This window comes from Panicum virgatum, chromosome 3N, assembly GCF_016808335.1.
Source record: "Panicum virgatum strain AP13 chromosome 3N, P.virgatum_v5, whole genome shotgun sequence".
Classification (NCBI taxonomy): domain Eukaryota; kingdom Viridiplantae; phylum Streptophyta; class Magnoliopsida; order Poales; family Poaceae; genus Panicum; species Panicum virgatum.
This window is the reverse complement of record NC_053147.1, coordinates 61,299,752-61,318,865: the sequence shown is the minus strand read 5'-3', so window position 1 is coordinate 61,318,865 and position 19,114 is coordinate 61,299,752. Positions and strand designations below refer to the sequence as shown.

The following is a 19,114-nucleotide window of genomic DNA, read 5'->3' as shown; positions in this document are numbered from 1 at the left end:
GAAGCGATTGGTATATAGTCGGAAACTTTCAGTTTGTCACCTAACAGGCTGAATGCTGACAAACACAACATTTTCAGGGAAACAATGTGCGGATTTTTTTCTTTAAAAAAAAGAACAACACACATTGCCTTGCAAATTACAGACTTTTCTTTGCTGATTCATCAAGATCCGCCTGCGCCAATCTCGATTCAAACACATCATGTCTCATCATTCCATTCTACTTCATACAGATAATTCGATTCAGTTGCTTTTCCAGTTTGTCCTATGAACAAAAGGTATTTCCTTGTACAAACTACAGTGTAGCTGTGATCTGGAATTGGAATTGGTGATTTTTTTTTGTTTGTTTCTAAACTCCCATGGCAGGTGGCTAATCTCAGGAATGGTGATTTTTTATACGATGCAAATGGTGAAGAGGAGAAGAGCACTGCACCTTGAAATAGGAATCCCTGCCCCTTTCCTTTATGATGTGTTTGATTTTTTGTACGGTTTAGTGGCTATCAAGCAGGCTGGCACACTCCGTGATTGTTTTTCACGAACTAGAAACTAACCGGTGGATATATGTTTTTTCTGCTATGCGCATCCTTCATTAACAAAACAGATGACTCTGTTAAAAAAAAACAGATGACTCTGTTAGGGAATGGATCATGTGTTTGCTCGTCCTTGTTTGTGACAGATTTTACCCTATAAATTGCCATCAAAGCGTTTGTAGTCCAACGGTTAGGATAATTGCCTTCCAAGCAATAGACCCGGGTTCGACTCCCGGCAAATGCAAATTTTTAGGCTTCTTCCTTGATACCTTTCTTTTAAATTGCTTCTCGTTCAGAATCTATTAAGGGCAAAGAGCAGAAACATCTGCATTTCAGTCACATTTTTATACTCATAGAAAATAGAAATTAAAAGTTCCTACTCTTATTCACAGCAGTTACGTAGCATTGTTTTTTTTATTTTTTGTATACTTCATAATTACGTTTGTAAAAAAGAAGCTTTTTGTATGAATTTAAGTCGCTGGCGTTATGTAGGCCTTAGTAACAATTTCAAGTCAATTTGAGGATCCACCAATTCAACATTTAATTGAGTTGAATTCATACGTGTTGTTCGGTGCAATTTCGACGTGTTGTCGGGTGCAAAGGTACGTAACACTTCCTTCCAATTCTTATAAGTTGGGGAAGAAAAATCTGAAGTTCAACATAATTGAGGCTCCATGCATGGCATTGTGTTGGATTTAGAGGTCATTTTTAATTTCTTTGCGTTTGGATATTAAATTTAGTTTGGATTCAAAAAATCATGTTTCTTTCGTGTGTTGGATATGTGATTTTATATGTAATAACAAAAACTCTCCCTAAACAGTTAGTTTGTTTATGTTCATAGTGGTCTGTACTCTAGTCTCTATTGTGAGCATCTTTATTGTGTTTATACAGATTAACAAGAAAAAGGCATATTAACAAGACACTTACGGTGTCAAGAGTACACACTTCCGGGTAGCTAGACTGCTAGAGGTATAACCACATCCGCTAACCATATAAGATATTGCTTGATTTCTCACATTGATTTGGCCTTTAATTATTGGATTCTGACCACATCGACAGAAAATCCATCCGTATGTTTTTATGGTAAAGAGAAAGCCAAGTCATCCTTCACATATCTCCATCTTATATCTCTTTTTAGCATTCACAATCTTGTGGACGATTGGCATGATCTTTATTTGTCCACTCTTTGTATACGGCCTTTGTACATGCGTCTCCAAATGCATGAAAACTGTGTAGCAAAGTGACCGTAATAGATAGTCTATTTGTTCTAAAATGTATATTGTTTTAGTTTTTATCCTATATCAAACTTATCCTGCACCAAATGTAAAGAAGAATATACTAACATCTAAACTACTAAACAACTAGACTAAGAAAGCCTATATTCATGGCGGGTTTAATAACCAAATTGCTATCATATTGTAGACATTAGATTGATTCATTTTATAAACCTGATTAGAGTTACAAAAGTTTAACTTGGAACCAATTAAAATGACTTATATTTTTTATCCATGACTTGGGACAAATTAAAATGACATATTTTTTATCCGCGGCATTCGAACCACATGACCGTGTGGAGACATGGGAGAACTAATTGGGCTTGATCCCTACTTAGACCTTGTTCGGTTAATCCCCTCCACGAGGGGACCGAGGAGGATTGGAAGGGATTGAGTGGGATTTTGACTTGGTGATTTAATCCCTTGCAATCCACTCTAATCCCTTTCAACTCTCTCGCAACCGAACAAGGTCTTAATGAGATAGGCGCATTTGTAAGTCTCATGGCAAGATGTATATATAGCGGTCGTCAGTGGTGCAACGCAACACCAGCTGCCTAGCAACAGAAGCACACAGCCTTGCCGATCCATGGCGAAGAAGATGTTGCCGGCGGCGGCTAACAAGCTCCTCTCCGCCCTCCTCCACACCGGCACCATCGCTCCCGGCCGGCCGCCGCGAGCCGCGCGCAGCTCGCCCGCCGTCGTCCACAGGTGCGCCCCTCCCGCGGCGCGGCTCGCCGGCGCGGGGACCACGCTGGTCGTCGACGTCGACGGCGCCCTGCTCCTGCCGCGCCGCTCTCTTCTCTTCGCCTACTTCATGCTCGTCGCCCTCGAGTCCGGCAGCTTCCTCCGCGGCCTCGCCCTGCTGCTCCTCTACCCCGCCATCGCCCTGCTCGAAGCCCTCGGCGGCCGCGGCATGGCCGTGCGCGCCATGGCCGCGGTCGCCTTCTGCGGGCTGCGCGCTGGCACGTTCCGCGCCGGCCGCTCCGTCCTGCCGCGGTGGCTCCTGGAGGACGTCGCGGCCGAGGCGCTCGAGGCCGCGCGGCGGGCCGGCGACCCGGCCCGGGTGGTCTGGGCGAGCGCCATGCCGAGGGTGATGGTGGAGCCGTTCCTGAGGGAGTACCTCCAGGTGCCGGCCGCGGCGGCCGTCGCGGCGAGCGAGATGAGGACGGCGTGGGGGCTCTACACCGGCCTCATGGAGTGCGGCGAGGCGACGTCGTCGGTGCTGAGGAAGAACGCGGCCGCCGGAGGCGACGATGACGACGACGTCGTGGGGTTCTCTGCCGGCAGCTCCTCCATGGATTTCCTTCGCAGCCCTCTGGCATCCATATGCAAGGAGCTCTACGTGGCGAGCCCGGAGGAGCAGAGCAAGTGGCGGCGCCTGCGGCGGCGCGACTACCCAAGCCCGCTCGTCTTCCACGACGGCCGGCTGGCGTTCCTGCCGACGCCGATCGGCGCGGTCGCCATGTTCATGTGGCTCCCCTTGGGCGCGGTCCTCTCCGTCGCGCGCCTCGCCGTCGCCATGGCCCTGCCGTACCGGTACGCCACGGCGCTCCTCGCCGCCACGGGCCAGTCGTGGCGCCTGCGCGGCGCGCTCCCGCCGGACAGCCGCGGCGCCGCCTCCGGCCAGCTCTACGCGTGCAACCACCGCACGCTCATCGACCCGGTCTACGTGTCCATCGCGCTGGACCGGCAGGTCCGCGCCGTGTCCTACAGCCTGAGCCGCGTCTCCGACATGCTCTCGCCGATCGGCGCCACCGTCCACCTCGTCCGGGACCGCGCCCGCGACGGCGCCGCCATGGCGCGGCTCCTGGGACGCGGCGACAGCGTGGTGGTCTGCCCCGAGGGCACCACCTGCCGGGAGCCCTACCTGCTCCGCTTCAGCCCGCTGTTCGCCGAGCTCGGCGGCGAGCGCGGCGTCGTGCCCGTGGCGCTCGCCGTCGAGAGCAGCATGTTCTACGGCACGACGGCCAGCGGGTGGAAGGGCGTCGACCCCTTCTACTACCTGGCCAACCCCAGGATGTGCTACACGGTGGAGTTCCTGGACAGGGTGGACACGGCCGCCGTCGGGGAGGGGAAGGCGGCCAGCACCGACGTGGCCAACCGCGTGCAGCGGATCATCGCGGCGGCGCTCGGGTACGAGTGCACCATGCTCACCAGGAAGGACAAGTATCTCATGCTTGTCGGCAACGATGGCGCCGTGGCGGTGGCGCCGCCACGGCGGCAAAGGTAGCGCCCGCCAGCAACGGCAAGCATGTGCCCGCTCGTGCCATTACACAGTACTCGATTGAAGAAAAGGAAAGGAAAAAATAGAAAAAAAGGACTAGGATATTGCTTATAGTAAGAACATGTTTGATATTTGTAAGTTGCTTGATGCCTTGATGTAAAATGTAGAGATTGGTGCGTATAAAAGTAATGTAACTTACTCTTAATGAAAGAATATTATGTCAGAGTCACCATAAGAGAATGTGTTTCGAGTCCATGTCAGAAATCCAACATGTGGCCACAAGTATAACTGAAGTGCCTTCAGTAGGAGAGAATATAGATGGAGGACCTATCATTTGGTTCCTTTTGTCATTCCAAGAGAGTTGATTGCGGTTTATCAGAGTCAGGTAGCACTGCAGTGACCTCATCTGAAGGCAGTCTGTTTTGGTTCCAATTCTGAATTGCTTTATCAGGTTGGTCACTAACCGTATGCAGCACCTGAGAGCCTGTCACTTGTTTGAAGCGAGAAAAATGGTGGAACAAGCTGGACACAGCATCAAAATGAAACCGAAATGCATCTATTTCTTATGCAATAATGGACTGTGGCATTCAGTACAAGTGATCATGCAAAACCAAGAAGAAACTAAGGGATGATTGCAAGAGAACATCTTTTTCAGGTAACAATTTCCACTTTTTCAGGAATGTTGCAGCAAGGAAAACTCCAATCCGAGAAGCACCTTTCATTGCTGAAAAGAATGTCTTTGTCCACCTCCAATTCTTGAGATGAAGGCTCCCAAAATCACCACAACTCTGATGTTCCTGGAAATCACCTTTCATAGCTCAAACATTCTTCCTGGAAAGTCCTAGTTCGTTACCCTGCATCCCGAGTTCCTCGCATTTCAGATATCTTCAAAGCTTCACTGTCATGGCTGCAAAATTTGGAATTCTGCTAGCATGGGCACTTCTGCTAGCATGGGCACTAATAAATGACTTAGATGCTTTTCTTCCAAGGTTACATTTGCCATCGAAGGATTTGTCAGCAAATGCTGGATCGACATTTGGTAATTGTTTTTGAAGGACCGTTTGCAGCGCTTGCAAGAAATCGTTCAGAAAGATCAAAACCACCATTGGGCCATTGCTAGAAGAATGGACACAAGATTTTGAACCAGGAATGAAGGATGTGGTGATGTAGGCAGCATGTTTTGTACTCTTGCTCTGATGTTTTTTCTATGTAACAGCAATGTACGGAGGGATGCCATAAATGAGTAAGAAAATACAACAAAGATGTATTTGCATTTGGACCAGGAATGAAGGATGTGGTGATGTAGGCAGCATGTTTTGTACTCTTGCTCTGATGTTTCTTCTACTCCCGTGTTCGAGAAAAAAAATGTTTATTCTACTCCCTCCGTTCCAAACTATTAGTCATTTTGGTTTTTCTATACATTGATTTTGCTATGCACATAGACATGGTATAAATCAAGATGCAAAGCAAAAACTATGCATCTAGAAAAGCCCAAACAACTAATAATTTGGGACAGAGGGAGTATGTAACAGCAATGTAGGCAGCACTTCCTCCAAAGATGTATTCGCATTTGGATAAACGATGGGTTAAGAATACAATACAACAAAGAACATGAGTAAGAAAAAGTGAATCAGGTTCGACATCGACACATTCTCCAAACATGAACGGAGGGATGCCATAAATGCCGAAGAATTTCGGAACCAGCATGGTGAAGATCCTCCCTGATTGAGAATTTATTCCCAGGCCTCTAGAACTTGGAAAGAAGACAATACAACAAAGAGAGGTGTTATTACGTTGACAGCAACTGTCAACAGAAATTCATGCAATGTACTAATTTCTCAAACTCGATTAATTGCGTCGTTAGGAAAAAAATCAAACATCATTCATTTGCAGGCACCGATTAGCAGGTGTATAACGACAAATTTATCTTGGAAACAAGAACGCGGGATCCGGGGTCAAAGTAAAATTTGACTGAACAATCCTGATTGCTGACCACAAAGTCAGATCGGAACCCTAACCAGCAGCAACATACTGACCAGGCTCAAGAGGCTATGCACAAGCATGCTCACTGAAGTTTAAGCCAAATTGTGAGTCACCGTCAGGCAGTTGTTAGCTATCCGTTACTGGAAAGTATCAAGATGCTTGGTTTGACAAAATCCATCATCAACTCCTTATTCCTGAATCCTGACCACAAATTTCTGCCAGCTGAAATATCAGACCAGGTCAAATGGAAGCTCTAGCCAGTAACATCACACTGATAGTGACCAAGGCATGGTTCCCATGTCTAGTGTTTGCTGACATGGTGAAGAAGTAAGTATGCAGGATAGCGAAACTATGTCAGCGACATAGTTTGTCGGCGAGCGGTGGGAAAGATGCAGATCGTAGAGACTTTTCGGTGAAATAGTTATAGAGTCTGCTCAATTTGATCAAATTCAAATTTATTGGGTAAACTACTCAACTCCTTCGTTTCAAAAAAAACAAAACTAGTCAACTCTTAGCATCTTGAATTGAAGCGAACTGTATCATGTGGTTTGCTTGCGAGTCTTTGGAACTTGGAGGCTGTTGCTCGATTCAGACTAACTTAAGCTTCCATGGGATAGTGAAGCTTTTTTTCGCGATCGCGTCTGGGCACGTTTTTATTAAGTACAGGCCACAGATGTATAAAATCAAGCAGTTAGCAATTTCAAACTCAAGAATCAGCTTAATTGACCATCCCTTAATACGAAGGTAAAATGTTGTACTTGTCGGTACACACCGAAGCCCCAGACAGTCACCATCTCTATTGTACTGCTTGGTACTGTACGACCACGACTGTTGACCAGCTCGAAAAAGCAGGATGCATCTGATAGGAATCGGATCCCTATCGAGGCGAGGGCGTAGATTGTAGGCGTGGGAAGGGGGTGGTCAGAGCTGGACGCGCGCCCTACGGCTCTTGGGCGTCGTGGTCGCGCGAGGGGAGGAGGAACGTGGCGCAGGGAAAGGAACAGGGGCGGCTAGGGTTAGGTCTCCCGGCTCCCTCAGGGAAGCCGAGCAGTATGATTGCTCTTGCTTAATCCAAACCGAGTACGTTACAATATTTATAAAGGAACAAAGCAAATAACTGGGCCAAGCCCATCTAATCTCCTGCGCCTAGCCACTAGCGGGCCTCCTTCTGGCGTACTAAACGCTAGTCATAACAGCATCCAAAATGACACAATAAGCAAAAATATTATTTCTAACAAGGTAAAGTCTAATTGTCAAGCCCTGGGATGACAAGGTAAAATCTACTAGTCATCTCATCTGTCATTTTATTTTCAAATCTATCTTTGCTCAACATGACAATGGACAATTCATCACTGTGAGAACTGCAAATTCTGCCATGTAGCAAACATGTCAACTGGTTTTCTCTTCAGTCAACTATGCATGTAGACAATTGCAAGGTTTCTCTTTGAACCTTGAAGAATGATAAATTATTTTGTGAAATGTGATCCATGAAGTCAAAATATGGGCATGCAATGAAGAAAAAAAACAATCAAATGTCATCATGGCGTACTAATGGAGTTCCGTACCATAAAACAGAATACACCGACACATTGTTGCACAGCAAATGGACCATCAACAACAATATGGTGATGTATCCAGCACGTATTGTACTGCATTTGTTTCTGTTGTACTCATGCTATGCTGTTTCTTCATTGTAATAGCAACTACGGGGCCGAGTTCGGAACTTCCTAAAAAAATATTTTGAACCGATGGATTAACAATACAAGGACAATGAGTAAGAACAATATATCACGTTTAGAGTTTAGACATTGATACAGTCTGGAATCACAGAAGGAGAGATGTTCATACTGATTTCAGTTTCAATGCGAACAGCGGCCCAAATTCGCTAGTTCAAACAGAAGCCAAAGATGTCAGTCAGGCAGCTGTTGGTTATACGTGACCAGGAAGGATCATGTCAATTGGGCAAAGCTATCCTGAATTCCTAAACATCAGGGATTTGGGCAAGATGTAAAACTAGACCAGGTCAAACGGGCGTTCTAGCAGCAGCATCATACTGACCAAATTCAGGAGAACGTAACGTTGACTTTGTCAGCCTGTGTGTGCTGCTCGGATGATCAGAACGTGCAGTGCATATGTGAGGTTCAGACTTCACGGGATACGCAGGTAAAGGGAGCTGAACGTTTGGTTCCTTATTAACAGCGAGATGGAAGGCTGGCCAAGAAACGCGTTCTGTGACAGGCCGACCTGTCGGCGCCGCCGGCTGCCGCTCATCAACGACATGGGCGGTGGCGTTCAGAAAGATGCGTATCACAGAGCCTGGTCGGTCGAGCAGTTCTAGGGTGAGCTCTGGTCAAAACATCTACTGCTCATCAGCAAATTTGGTCAGATCCAAATTTGCTCATCACGAAGTAGACTCGTCCTCTGAGTAGAGCCATAGCTCACTCAGTAGAGCCTCAGTTTAGACTCAGACTCACTTCAGCAGCTTCAATGTGGGTTGTGATAGGGAGGCTCTGAAAAGTGAAAACTCACTACTGCAAATACGAGCTAATGATGGGTCAAATCAGGCAGTTGGATGCCTGTCGGTGCACTAGTACGACAGCACTCTTCCAGGCCCTCAGCCACCCTCCTCCAGGCTTTCCTCAAGTAAGATTGATGTGATTCATTATTTCTGGATTGTGTTCATGCATCGTTATGTCTTTAGCACTTTGCGTATGCGTCTAGTAGTACTAGCGCTGGTGTCTGAGAAAGGTTTACCCTGCTGGACTGGTCTGATCAGCTGCCCAGTTACAACAAGGTGAGGCACTGCACGATCAGATGCCAGTGCTCTAGCCTTACAACGACAGCGCGATCAGAGTCTCCACCTTTAGCTTTTGTGGTTTTAGTTTCCTCTCGGATCTTCATTACTACTACTAGTACGCGTGAAACCTGTAAAGAACATGGCCCTATGAGGCTATTGTTTGTGATTTTGGTAATTGTGTGACAACATAATCAATGGGACTAACAAGTTTGTGAGATTATATTTGTAGAATTTTTAGGTCCCATGGATAAAATCTAATGTGTCCAATTCACCGCAAAGATGCGTCCAAACCACCGCTGAGACACTCAACCATAGTGAAAAATGGATTTTTGAGGTGTCCAAATAACCGCAGCGACGAATTGGACAATGTATGCAAAGTCAGTTGCACCGGTTAGACCGACGGCCCAGCACCGGTGCAACCGGTTGTCACCAGATAAACCGACGCTGGGGCACCGGTGCAATTTGCCTGTGCTGAGACAAGTCAAGTGAAGAAGCCCAAGTGACACCGGTTGAACCGGTGGTGCCAAATTGAGGCACCGGTGCAAGCACCATGCTATTGACTAGAGAGCATGTCAAGTGGCCAGGATGCAATTCTTCAGGACCGGTTGAACCGGTGCAATGCACCGGTCTAACCGGTGGCTTCTGCAGTGCCATGTCAGAAGGCCAACGGATAGTTCAGAGCCGTGAGTGACCGGTTACACCGGTGCAACCGGTGCTTTGCGCAGAAAAGCCCCAACGGTTACAAACGGCTCTATGGACTTGGTGGGCTATATATATGCCATCCCCCGGGCATTTCAAGGCTGCTGGAGTTCAGGATCATCACACCCACACCCAAGAACATCTCCAAGTCATGCAAGAGCTTAGTGATCATATCTTTAGTCCTTAGCACACATTTGAGAGTGTTAGTGCTAGGTTAGCTCTTTAGAGAGTGAGAGAGCAAGGCTTTGAGCCTTTGTGTTGTGGTTCTTTAGTGAACCAAGAAGATATCTTGGTGTGCCGGCCCCTTGGAGCTTTGAGGCTCGCCAGCAACGTCAACGACCCTCCGACTTGGTGTGGAGCGGCGTTGACGACCTTGTACGGGGGATGTGGAGACCCCCATCCTTTGTGGAGAAGCTCCTTAGTGGAAAACGGGATCAAGGTGACCGTGGTTGAGTCCACGGAAGAGACTTGATTGCCGGGAAGCGATACTCTTAGTGAGTGCTTCAACAACGTGGATGTTATTTGTCCAGACTTTTATTCATGCTATAATTAAAGAAGGGAATATGTGATCCTCCACTCCATGTTATTTGTCCAGATGCTTGCAAGGGCATAGAGAATACAATGAAGAATATTTTCCCAATTGCAGAGCTAAGATAATGTTTTTTTCATCTTATGAATAAATTTATGAAAATGTATAGAGGGTGCGGTCAGATATATCCTACAACAAGGGCTTACATAGAGACATATTCTATGACCATATGACAACAATTCTTACTCAATCATCAGAAGTAGTTAAATGGTTACAAACTCCATCATAATCTATTATGGTATAGGTGTGCCTTTAATCTAGAAATTAAATGTGACTGCATCACAAGTATTATTGTAGAGTCATTCAATAACTGGATAAGAGACCGCAAGGACTTAACTGTTGCTGACCTTGCTGATAAGATTAGAGAAATGATCATGCAATTATGGAACCAGAGAAGAAATGTTAGATACAGGCTACCTGAAGGCAGGATACTTCCAGCTATTATGCTTGAGCTGAAGGCAAATACTAGAGGTTTTAGTCACTTGAAAATTGCAACATCCACTAATTGGAGTGCAGAGGTCTGAGACCATGGCAGGAAAGTTGAGAGGCATATTGTGAAGTTAATTCAAAGGACTTGTACTTTTCTTGAATGGAAGCACACCGGTAAGACCTTGAACAAATGCCCATACATGTGAACAAAGGCCCATGCATGTTGGCACGGCTTACCAGTATACTGCCATTCAAGACAAGTACATGTGCTTTGAATTAACTTTACAATATGCCTCTCAACTTCCCTACCATAGTCCCAGACCTCTGCACTCCAATTAGCAGATAGTACAATTTTCAAGTGTCTCAAACCTCTAGTATTTGCCTTCAACTCAAGTATAATAAGCTAGAAGTATCCTGCCTTTGGGGAGCTTGTATCCAACATTTATTCTCTTGTTCCATAATTGCATTATTATTTCTCTAATCTTATCAGCAATGTCAGCAACAGGTAATTCCTTATGGTCTCTTATCGAATTATTAAACGACTCTGCAATATTACCAGAGATGTAGTGACATTTAATTTCTGGATTAAACACACACCTATACCATAATAGACTATGATAGGTTTGTAACCATTCTATTGCTTCTGATAATTGAGTAAGAATTGTTACCATATGGTCATATAATATGTCTTATCTAAAAGCCCTTGTTGTAGGGTATATCTAGCCAAACCCTCTAAACATTTTCACAAAATTTTTATAAGATGAAAAAGCATTCTATTTGCTTTGCATTTGGGAAAACGTTCTTCACTCATTCTCTAAGCCCTTGCAAGCATATGAACAAAATAGCAAAAAGTGGAGGATCACCTATTGCCATCTTTAATTATTGCATGAACCAAGTCTAATTGTCTTATGTTTCAGAAGCTATAAAGCCATAAGCAACTGGATACATCCAATTGTGACCATCCACTCCTAGACTGCGGCTAACTAGCCACTCCACCTTCCATTAAGTGTTGTAGAATCTATGCTCAAATGATGTCTACAACCTTCCAAGAAACCATCAATGCATGGTTTACAAGCACAAAATGATGGAAATATACTTCACCATCCAATTCAAGTACCTCAATATCCACAAAACTCCTAGGGGACCTCATAAGTACCTAGGCCTTCCACCTGAACAACTCAAAACTCTCTTCCCATTTACCATAAACATTGGCAAGAGCTTTTTCCCTATCCTTCCATACAGTAGTACCATATGAAATTGTGACCTTGTGTTCTTTCTGCAACTTGTCCTGCAATTTCTTAGCACCAATTTTTGTATGTTCCCTAAGAATATCCACAGCCTTGCTAGCTACCCACTTCTGAGACAAAGTTTTAGTTTTGACGCTCATGGTAGAAACACATGTATGGTTATCAACTAAAATTGTCACCTACCAAACACACATAATGAAATCATATTAATTTACAAAAAAATAGAGAATTAATCAAAACAAAATTAATTTATTCATCTCTACAGTGCTTTTCCCTTTATGTTTGGTGGCATTTATTTTTTAAGGCGATCAACACTTGACTTGCAATAACACCTATATCTTTTCTTATCTAAACTCTCTATCCCTAAATCAAACTCCTTATTGATGGCAAATTTTCATACTACCATCTTGAACCCATCCATTTTTGGGTAGATTGTACCAATATCCATTGGTGGGTTGTTCTTATCATATGAAATCACCATCTCACTTGGTACGGCAGAACTAGTAGGAATGGTAGCACCATCATAAATTCATAATCAAGACGATGTTCATCCAATCGGCGATAAATGAACTTTGCAGGTATATTTGTTGGCTCCTCTTCTCTCAAGCCTAAAAGTTCATACATCTGAATTTCACTCATAAATGTAATTTAGCAGCCAGGTGCTATCTCGGCGAGGGGTCAGTTTCGGCGGTGGCCATAGACTACCTCAACCAGGGGCTAGGGCTGACGGCGGCTTGGTGCTGGCTTGGCGAGGGGCTAGTGTAGCGACGGCTAGAGCCTGCCTTGACCAGGGGCCATGGAAGGCGGCGGCCAGGTGCTAGTTCCACGAGGGGTTTGTGCTGGTGGCGGCCAGAGGCTGCCACTGCTAGGGCCCAGGGCCACCGGCTGGCAGTCCATGGCCGCCAGTCCTAGCTAGGTCTCCTCACAAACGGGACGTAGTGGTGCAAACAAAATATGGAAGGGCAATACAATCAATTCACCTATCAAATACATGAAAAAGAATAGAAAAGAGAGGAAGTACACCTAGTTATGAAAATCAAGTGTTACATGTTTGGAGTTCTATTTTTACGAAGTTGATGTTAGTAATGGCAAAATTGTGAAGCGTGATGTTTGGAGTCCCAAATATGCAATTTTCTTACTTCTTTGATGGATTAGTTTTTGCAGTGGGATTAGCATGCATGTACGTATAAACGAGAAAATTGCAGTTATAGGACACAAAACAATGCGCTTCACAATTATAGGACATCAAACGTCGACTTCGTTAAAATGACCTTTGAAACGTTGGCACATTGTTATACATGACATTTGGTACTTTTAATCAATTTATTAACCTAAAATAGATGTATTTTGCCCTCAGGCCTTCAAATGACGTGGTGTGGTGGTCTTCGAGGTCATCTTGGGCTTCATCACTTTATCTTTCACCACCTTGAACCGGACAACCCCCTTGTCGACCTCTTGCCCCACCTCCTAGGTGTAGGGCTGTAGGCTCCATTTTGTTCGGAGTAGGAACAGGAGCCGCACCACCAGTATCACCGCCACCGGTAACATCTTCTTCCTGCGGCTGCTCTTGCTGTGCGACCTTGACGCCCACCAATGGATGCAAGGTGTCAGACTCTTGCACGCTCACCATAGCACAGTCCACTTGGCACAAATCCTCTGCTGCGGACTGGGACTGCTTTTGCACGGGCAACGGCACCGAGGTCAAGTCGTCACTCTCTGCTTTTCCGAGGCCAACAGCCGGCGCTGCGCTTGTGAACAGCGCAGTGCAGCACGAGCCATCCGCACCTGTCGTCTGGGAGTACTGAGCCGGCTTGCGAACAATGTCGGGGTTCGCCGGCGATACTGGTGGTGCGGCTCCTATTCCTTCTCCGACCAAAGTGGAGCCTACAACCCTACACCTAGGAGGCGGTGGAAGAGGTCGATGAAGGGGGTTATGCGGTTTAAGGTGGGGAAAGATAAAATGGGCCGGCCCGCCACTGTCCAGCACCGATTTCCAACCATTTTGGGCCGCCAAAACAGCCTCTACGTGTTGTGTGGATTAGCAACCGTTCAGCATTACTTTTACAATGTGTGTATTTATGTTAGCAGTTGTCCATACTTCCTCCGTCCAGATGGTAGACAATTCTGTATATTTAAATATTGTGTTTATCTAGATGTATAGTAAATCTATATATCTAAATTTACTAAAACAATCTATAATTTGAAATGAAGGTGTATGGTTAGCAACTTAACAGTTTCTTTTCCCTTAGACCTCCTCCAATAGTCGTAGCGACATCGCTAGCTGAGTGGAGCTGAGAGACAATAAAGAAACAAATAATTCTTCTTTCCTCGGCAGGCCCGGCTTAAGGGGAGGGGCAGCCACCGCGACGGTCCGGGACCCATGGAGTGGGGGGGGGGGGGGGGCATGAGCATTTCTTGCTTTTTTAGATATGTTGGGCGTGTCTTTTTTTTCGTGCATGCAAGTCGCCGATTGGAAGAGACGAAGGCGCGCCCCTTTGTCTTCCGTGCATGCAGGTCACCGATTGGAAGAGAGGAAGGCAGCGAAGCGATGCAGTAATTGAATCGGAATGGTTAAAATCCACCCCCTCTGCGCTGTTCCCACCGCATTTCACGCGAGAAAAGGGACGCGTGTCGCGTCGCCGCGAGTTCTGGTCATTTTTCAAAAAAAAACCTTCGAGTTTCCAAAAATCACAGCAAAATCCATCCCGCCAAGACTGCGCAGCAACCACGTTCATAACTTTTCCATTCAGACCCTCAAAATAATATTTATTTCCACACAAATAAGAAAGAATTCGACATATTTGAAAACCCCCCGAGCCACTTTTTCGTTTGCCCCCTCACGCAGCCCCAAACCCTAGCCTCTCTCACTCTCCTCCCCGGCGCCCTCTTTCTCCCGCTCCCGCTCCCCGCCGTCGCCTCCCCTCCCTTTTTCCCTCTCCGCCGCCTGCCTCCGTTGCTCCTTCCCGCCGGCGCTCCTCCTGCTCTCCGCCGCCGCCGCCGCCGCCGCCGCCGCCAGCTTCCGCGGGATCCAGATCCGGCACGGGGCGTGACTCGGAGGGAGAGGAGGCGATCCTGGCGAGATCAGCGATGGCATGGTGGCCCGGGAGCCATGCGCGGCACCTCGCCGCGCTCCGCGTCGCCTCTACAGCCCCGACGACCGTGCGCCCCTCCGCCTGGTGCTCGCGCTCAAGGCGGTCGTGGAGGTCGAGGAGCCGCTCGACCCAGTCATCGGCTGCGCCGACGACCCAGCGTCTCGAACCCACTCCACCAGCCACCACCTGCTCCCGACAAGTGTCGTTCGTGGCTCCGCGCGGACCGTACTCCTGGCCAGCGTTCGCCGACCCGGCCGCCCAACGCCTGCCGCACGATCCTGCGGCCAGCGCCCCGAGTCCCTCCCCTCCTCACCCCTCCGCATGGCATGGGCCGGCATGGATCCGCTGAGCCTGCTCGCGGCGCGGCCGGTAGCGGCGCTGCATGGGAGACATAGCCGCGGTCGGCAGTATCTGTGCCGCGCACGCGAGGAGGAGAAGAGAAGCAGCAGAGACCACGCGGCGTGGTCGTGCAGCAGCAGTCTAGCGTCACCGGTGACAGCAATGCCAAGGTACGTCTGGGCCTTCCTTTCCTCTCTTCTTCACCTTGGGTAGCAACGGCATGACCTGATGCTTCTCTCTCTTTGTTGCAACAGGAATATGGGTATTTCTCTTGACTGAATTCATCCTCTACTCAGGCAAGCTATTGATCTGAAATGCCCCTGCCTCCCTCCTCCTCTCCTTGCGGTAGGAAGGGGGATTTCGTTTTGATTGGATTTGTTCTCCCTGAAAAAATTATAGATCTAAAAAATTCCTCATCGTGGATGTAGACTGCTCATCGATCTTGGCTATGAAGCTCTGACCATGTATATGCCAAACTGATTTAGGCGCGTTAGATGTCCCTGATGTTTAATCTTTGTCCTTGAAAATTTAGATACATATTTTGCACTTTTCTAGGTCATGTAGATTGACAGCCAGGGAGTTTAGTAGGAGGAAATTGTTGATGCATGTTTGTGCTGCGGCTGCATATGCAGTTTATGTATAGCGATAAAATTGATTGATCAACAATAAAATTTATAGGGTCAACAAGATGCTCAAATAATATATTAGTCTGTTTAAATATGATATTAATATCTAGGTTGATATGAAGTGGAAAAATATATAGTTTATAGACACAACAATAACAAAATATGGTGGTAATTTAGCACCTATTACAGGAGGTGCTCTCCTTTTACCAGGCTAGCTTCTTGCATTTGGGGGGAAAGATAGTAGCTATTGAACTAAAACAAACTATAGAGTGGGATACCCTTACTATTCTTCCACAGCACTGAGCCATGCACCCATGGATCAGAGCAAAGTCATATACAGTTGCTAGATGAATCTATAAGATTTCTTTCTTTTTAATAAATAATATACGCCTTTGTCCTCCGCAATTGTGTTACTATTGGTTCAGCAACACAAGCATTGATCTGTTAGAAACTTTCCATTCACTTCCTGTATTCTTTTTCACATGAAGAGAGGTACATGTTTTAAATGAATTTTTTTCCTTTTCAGTGTCTCTGAAGCTAAGCTTCTAGAGTATCCACAAAAGACTGAAGCATTGCATGTACATTTGCAGGTAACATGCAGATATAATGCAAAGTTTTATCTATAGATGATTTCCTTGCATCAGTGAGGTTTTATATTTTATTGCTCCAGTTAAATCAGTTGTGTCTTTGAGCTGTAGTTTATTTATTCTTGAATGAAATTAACTGATCGATACAGGCTGAATTTCCTCTCTACAGTAACCTCTAAAAGTTGGCTAGGATAATACATCACATTCCGCTTGCTTTTTTTCCCAAGCTTGTGCATAGTAGTAGAATGGTATTTATGCTATCTGTGTAAACGAGGATCTTCTTGAATTAGTTGTTTGGTCGGCAAAGTATAAAATGGATAAGCTGGAAAGACTCAGATATGGTCATATGGAAAGTCTGTACGGTGTATGCCCACAGCCCACATGTTTGTTTTAGTAGATTCTTTTGGTATTTTTAGATAAGATACAGAAGGACATGATATGATATGATTGACAAAAATATTTGCTAATGCATTTTTACCTCAAACCATAAGCTAATAAGCTTTTGTTTCTCAAGTTCAGCTTACTAAATTTCAGAAATACTTCAGTTTGCAATTTCTACTTCTAAAATATTTCTTTGCTGCTTTTATGTTGCTGAATAATTGATAGAGCCATGATAGGGAGTGAGTTCTCCAGTCTAGGAAATAAGCTTATTGATTCAGACATGTTTTTCTTGTGTCAGCAGGGAGGGTCGTGAACAGGAGCAACATAATTTAAACCTTTTCAGAAGCTCTGATAGTTCTTGAACTGGTTACACCAGCAGCATGTTCGGCTGCCCTTTTCTTTTTTGGCTGCGCTACTGCAGCTGCAGCACACCCCACTCTGCCTAGCTCGCTCCTCCCGCGTGGCAGCCAGGTCAGCTGCTGCTGCTCAGCAGCGCAACCAAAAGAAGAATAGACGAACAAGGTGCAGAGTGGTAGAGGCACTATTGGGGATGAGGTAGTATCTTTCTCACAATCTATATATATGCTCATTTAGCCGGAGATGCAGTCTTGTGCATTTGCGAGTCCATTCATCTATATTTGGCTTCCTTATGTTGGTCTGCAGACCACACCACGAGGGAGTAGAATGCTTCCTCTACACCTATGGAGTTACCAGCAGCAAGACAGGATAGTAATGATGCTCTTACGCCTAAGGTACAGCAGCTCTAATACACTAATACTAATCTTTTGGTTTCTGTGAGTGAAGGATGTAGATATAGTATGATCAAATATAATCATTTTGCATCTGAACAGGAATAAACATTTCTCTCCAAGTAAAACAGCATCATCCTTTTTAAAAGTTAGGTATGACTCAGCTAAAGTAGATTAAGATCATGAGGTCAAATGAGCTCAAAAAAGTACTGTGTTTAAGCTATTCTGAATCTTTGCAAAAAAAAATTCATACACAATGGTCTGGCATTTGCCTATACTATTGGCTGATTTGCCACCTCTGTGTATATTGGATCTCAAATAGTTGGCTATTCAGTGTGTGATCTTATATCTTGTGCTTTTTCTTATGCCTGCAGCAATCTTCCTGTGTTTGAGCAGCAGTCTTCTTGGGTTTGAGCAGTAGTGTCTCAGGGTGAGTTTGTCTCTTCTCTATTCCTTTTCGACTTATAAAAGGTTTGGAGGTGAAATTTCTGCTATAGATTAGCAGCATCCATGCATATATTGTGAATAAACCAGCCTGAAATTGATAGTCTTATTGGGTAACCAAGTTGGTCATTATACGTTGTTTAAAAATATCAAACTTATGAAAAATATCAAATCTCATGAAATTAGTTTGATTGGATAGATAAATATGAGATTCTATAGCACTGAATCAGAGGTGCCTTCCTTATGCATTGACATTTGAAACCTGCCGTCTGAAAACCATACAGGTAGCAGATCATTTGGAATTTGCTGTTACATCTATATGACACTTGCTAGATATTAAATTATTATCTGTTTGCAGTCCAAGCAAGGATGCACGAAAAGTGAAGCTCGTGTTGATTTTGTATCTACCAGTTGCGGCCAACTTTTGTGTGCACTTTATCTCCAGCAAGAAGAGTCCGATGCATGGGACCTGGAGTTTGCATCGACCTCAACCTGCAAACTGTGTAGCATGGTGATTAGCTTTTGGTTTCAGTTATTTATTGGTAGCTATGCATACTTGCTGTTACATGTAGATTTATGGTGTTTGGATATGCTGTAATATTGATGCTCCAAATGCTGAATAAATACATGATGTTAGGATAGATTAGTACTTGGATATAACCATGGTGATCGAATGGATTGTGATGTTGATGATTAAAATGTCGGACAAACACCTCATCGATATGATAGCTTGGTGCTCGGATATGTTTAGATGCTGGACAAACACCTGAAAGGCTGATAGCTAGGAGCTTGGTGGATGTGCTGTAATATTTATGATTCGAATGCCGGATAGAGACCGACTGTAATATTTATGATTCAAATGCTGGATAGACACCTATGTTAAATATTGATCTGCTTGCTACTAGATGTGGTGGTTTCGTATTCAATTCATCTTATGCCATACATATAGTTTAATTATTACTTTTTATTGCTTTATGTTTACTAACATTTGATTGTTCAATTGGTAGGCGCGTGCATCGCGCGCCTAATGTTCTAGTCGCTATTAATTGCCAGTGCTTGCAGGTCACCGATGGCTTGCCCCCTCTGCTACCTCTTTTTTTTTATAACAACCCCCCTCTGCTACCTTG

General features: G+C 45.4%; 1 protein-coding gene, 1 long non-coding RNA gene and 1 other non-coding gene across 3 annotated transcripts; all 3 read left to right on the top strand.

Annotated features, from left to right (window-relative positions):
• The first annotated feature begins 699 nt into the window (after positions 1–699).
• On the top strand, positions 700–771 carry TRNAG-UCC. Its single transcript has one exon. It is a non-coding gene; the product is annotated as a tRNA-Gly (tRNA).
• Positions 772–2,274: 1,503 nt separating this feature from the next.
• On the top strand, positions 2,275–4,272 carry LOC120666491 (probable glycerol-3-phosphate acyltransferase 3). The gene has a single exon (XM_039946345.1). It carries the CDS (start codon positions 2,388–2,390, stop codon positions 4,029–4,031), a length of 1,644 nt encoding a protein of 547 aa, XP_039802279.1. The 5' UTR covers positions 2,275–2,387; the 3' UTR covers positions 4,032–4,272.
• A 10,941-nt stretch (positions 4,273–15,213) lies between these two features.
• LOC120666490 lies at positions 15,214–18,891 on the top strand. The gene is made up of 4 exons (XR_005671761.1): positions 15,214–15,370; positions 16,353–16,416; positions 17,096–17,546; positions 17,918–18,891. It is a non-coding gene; the product is annotated as an uncharacterized LOC120666490 (long non-coding RNA).
• The last annotated feature ends 223 nt before the right edge of the window (positions 18,892–19,114 follow it).

Coding starts and splice junctions, on each gene's coding strand:
- LOC120666491 (XM_039946345.1), top strand. CDS start 2,388: ATGGCGAAGAAGATGTTGCCGGCGGCGGCTAACAAGCTCCTCTCCGCC.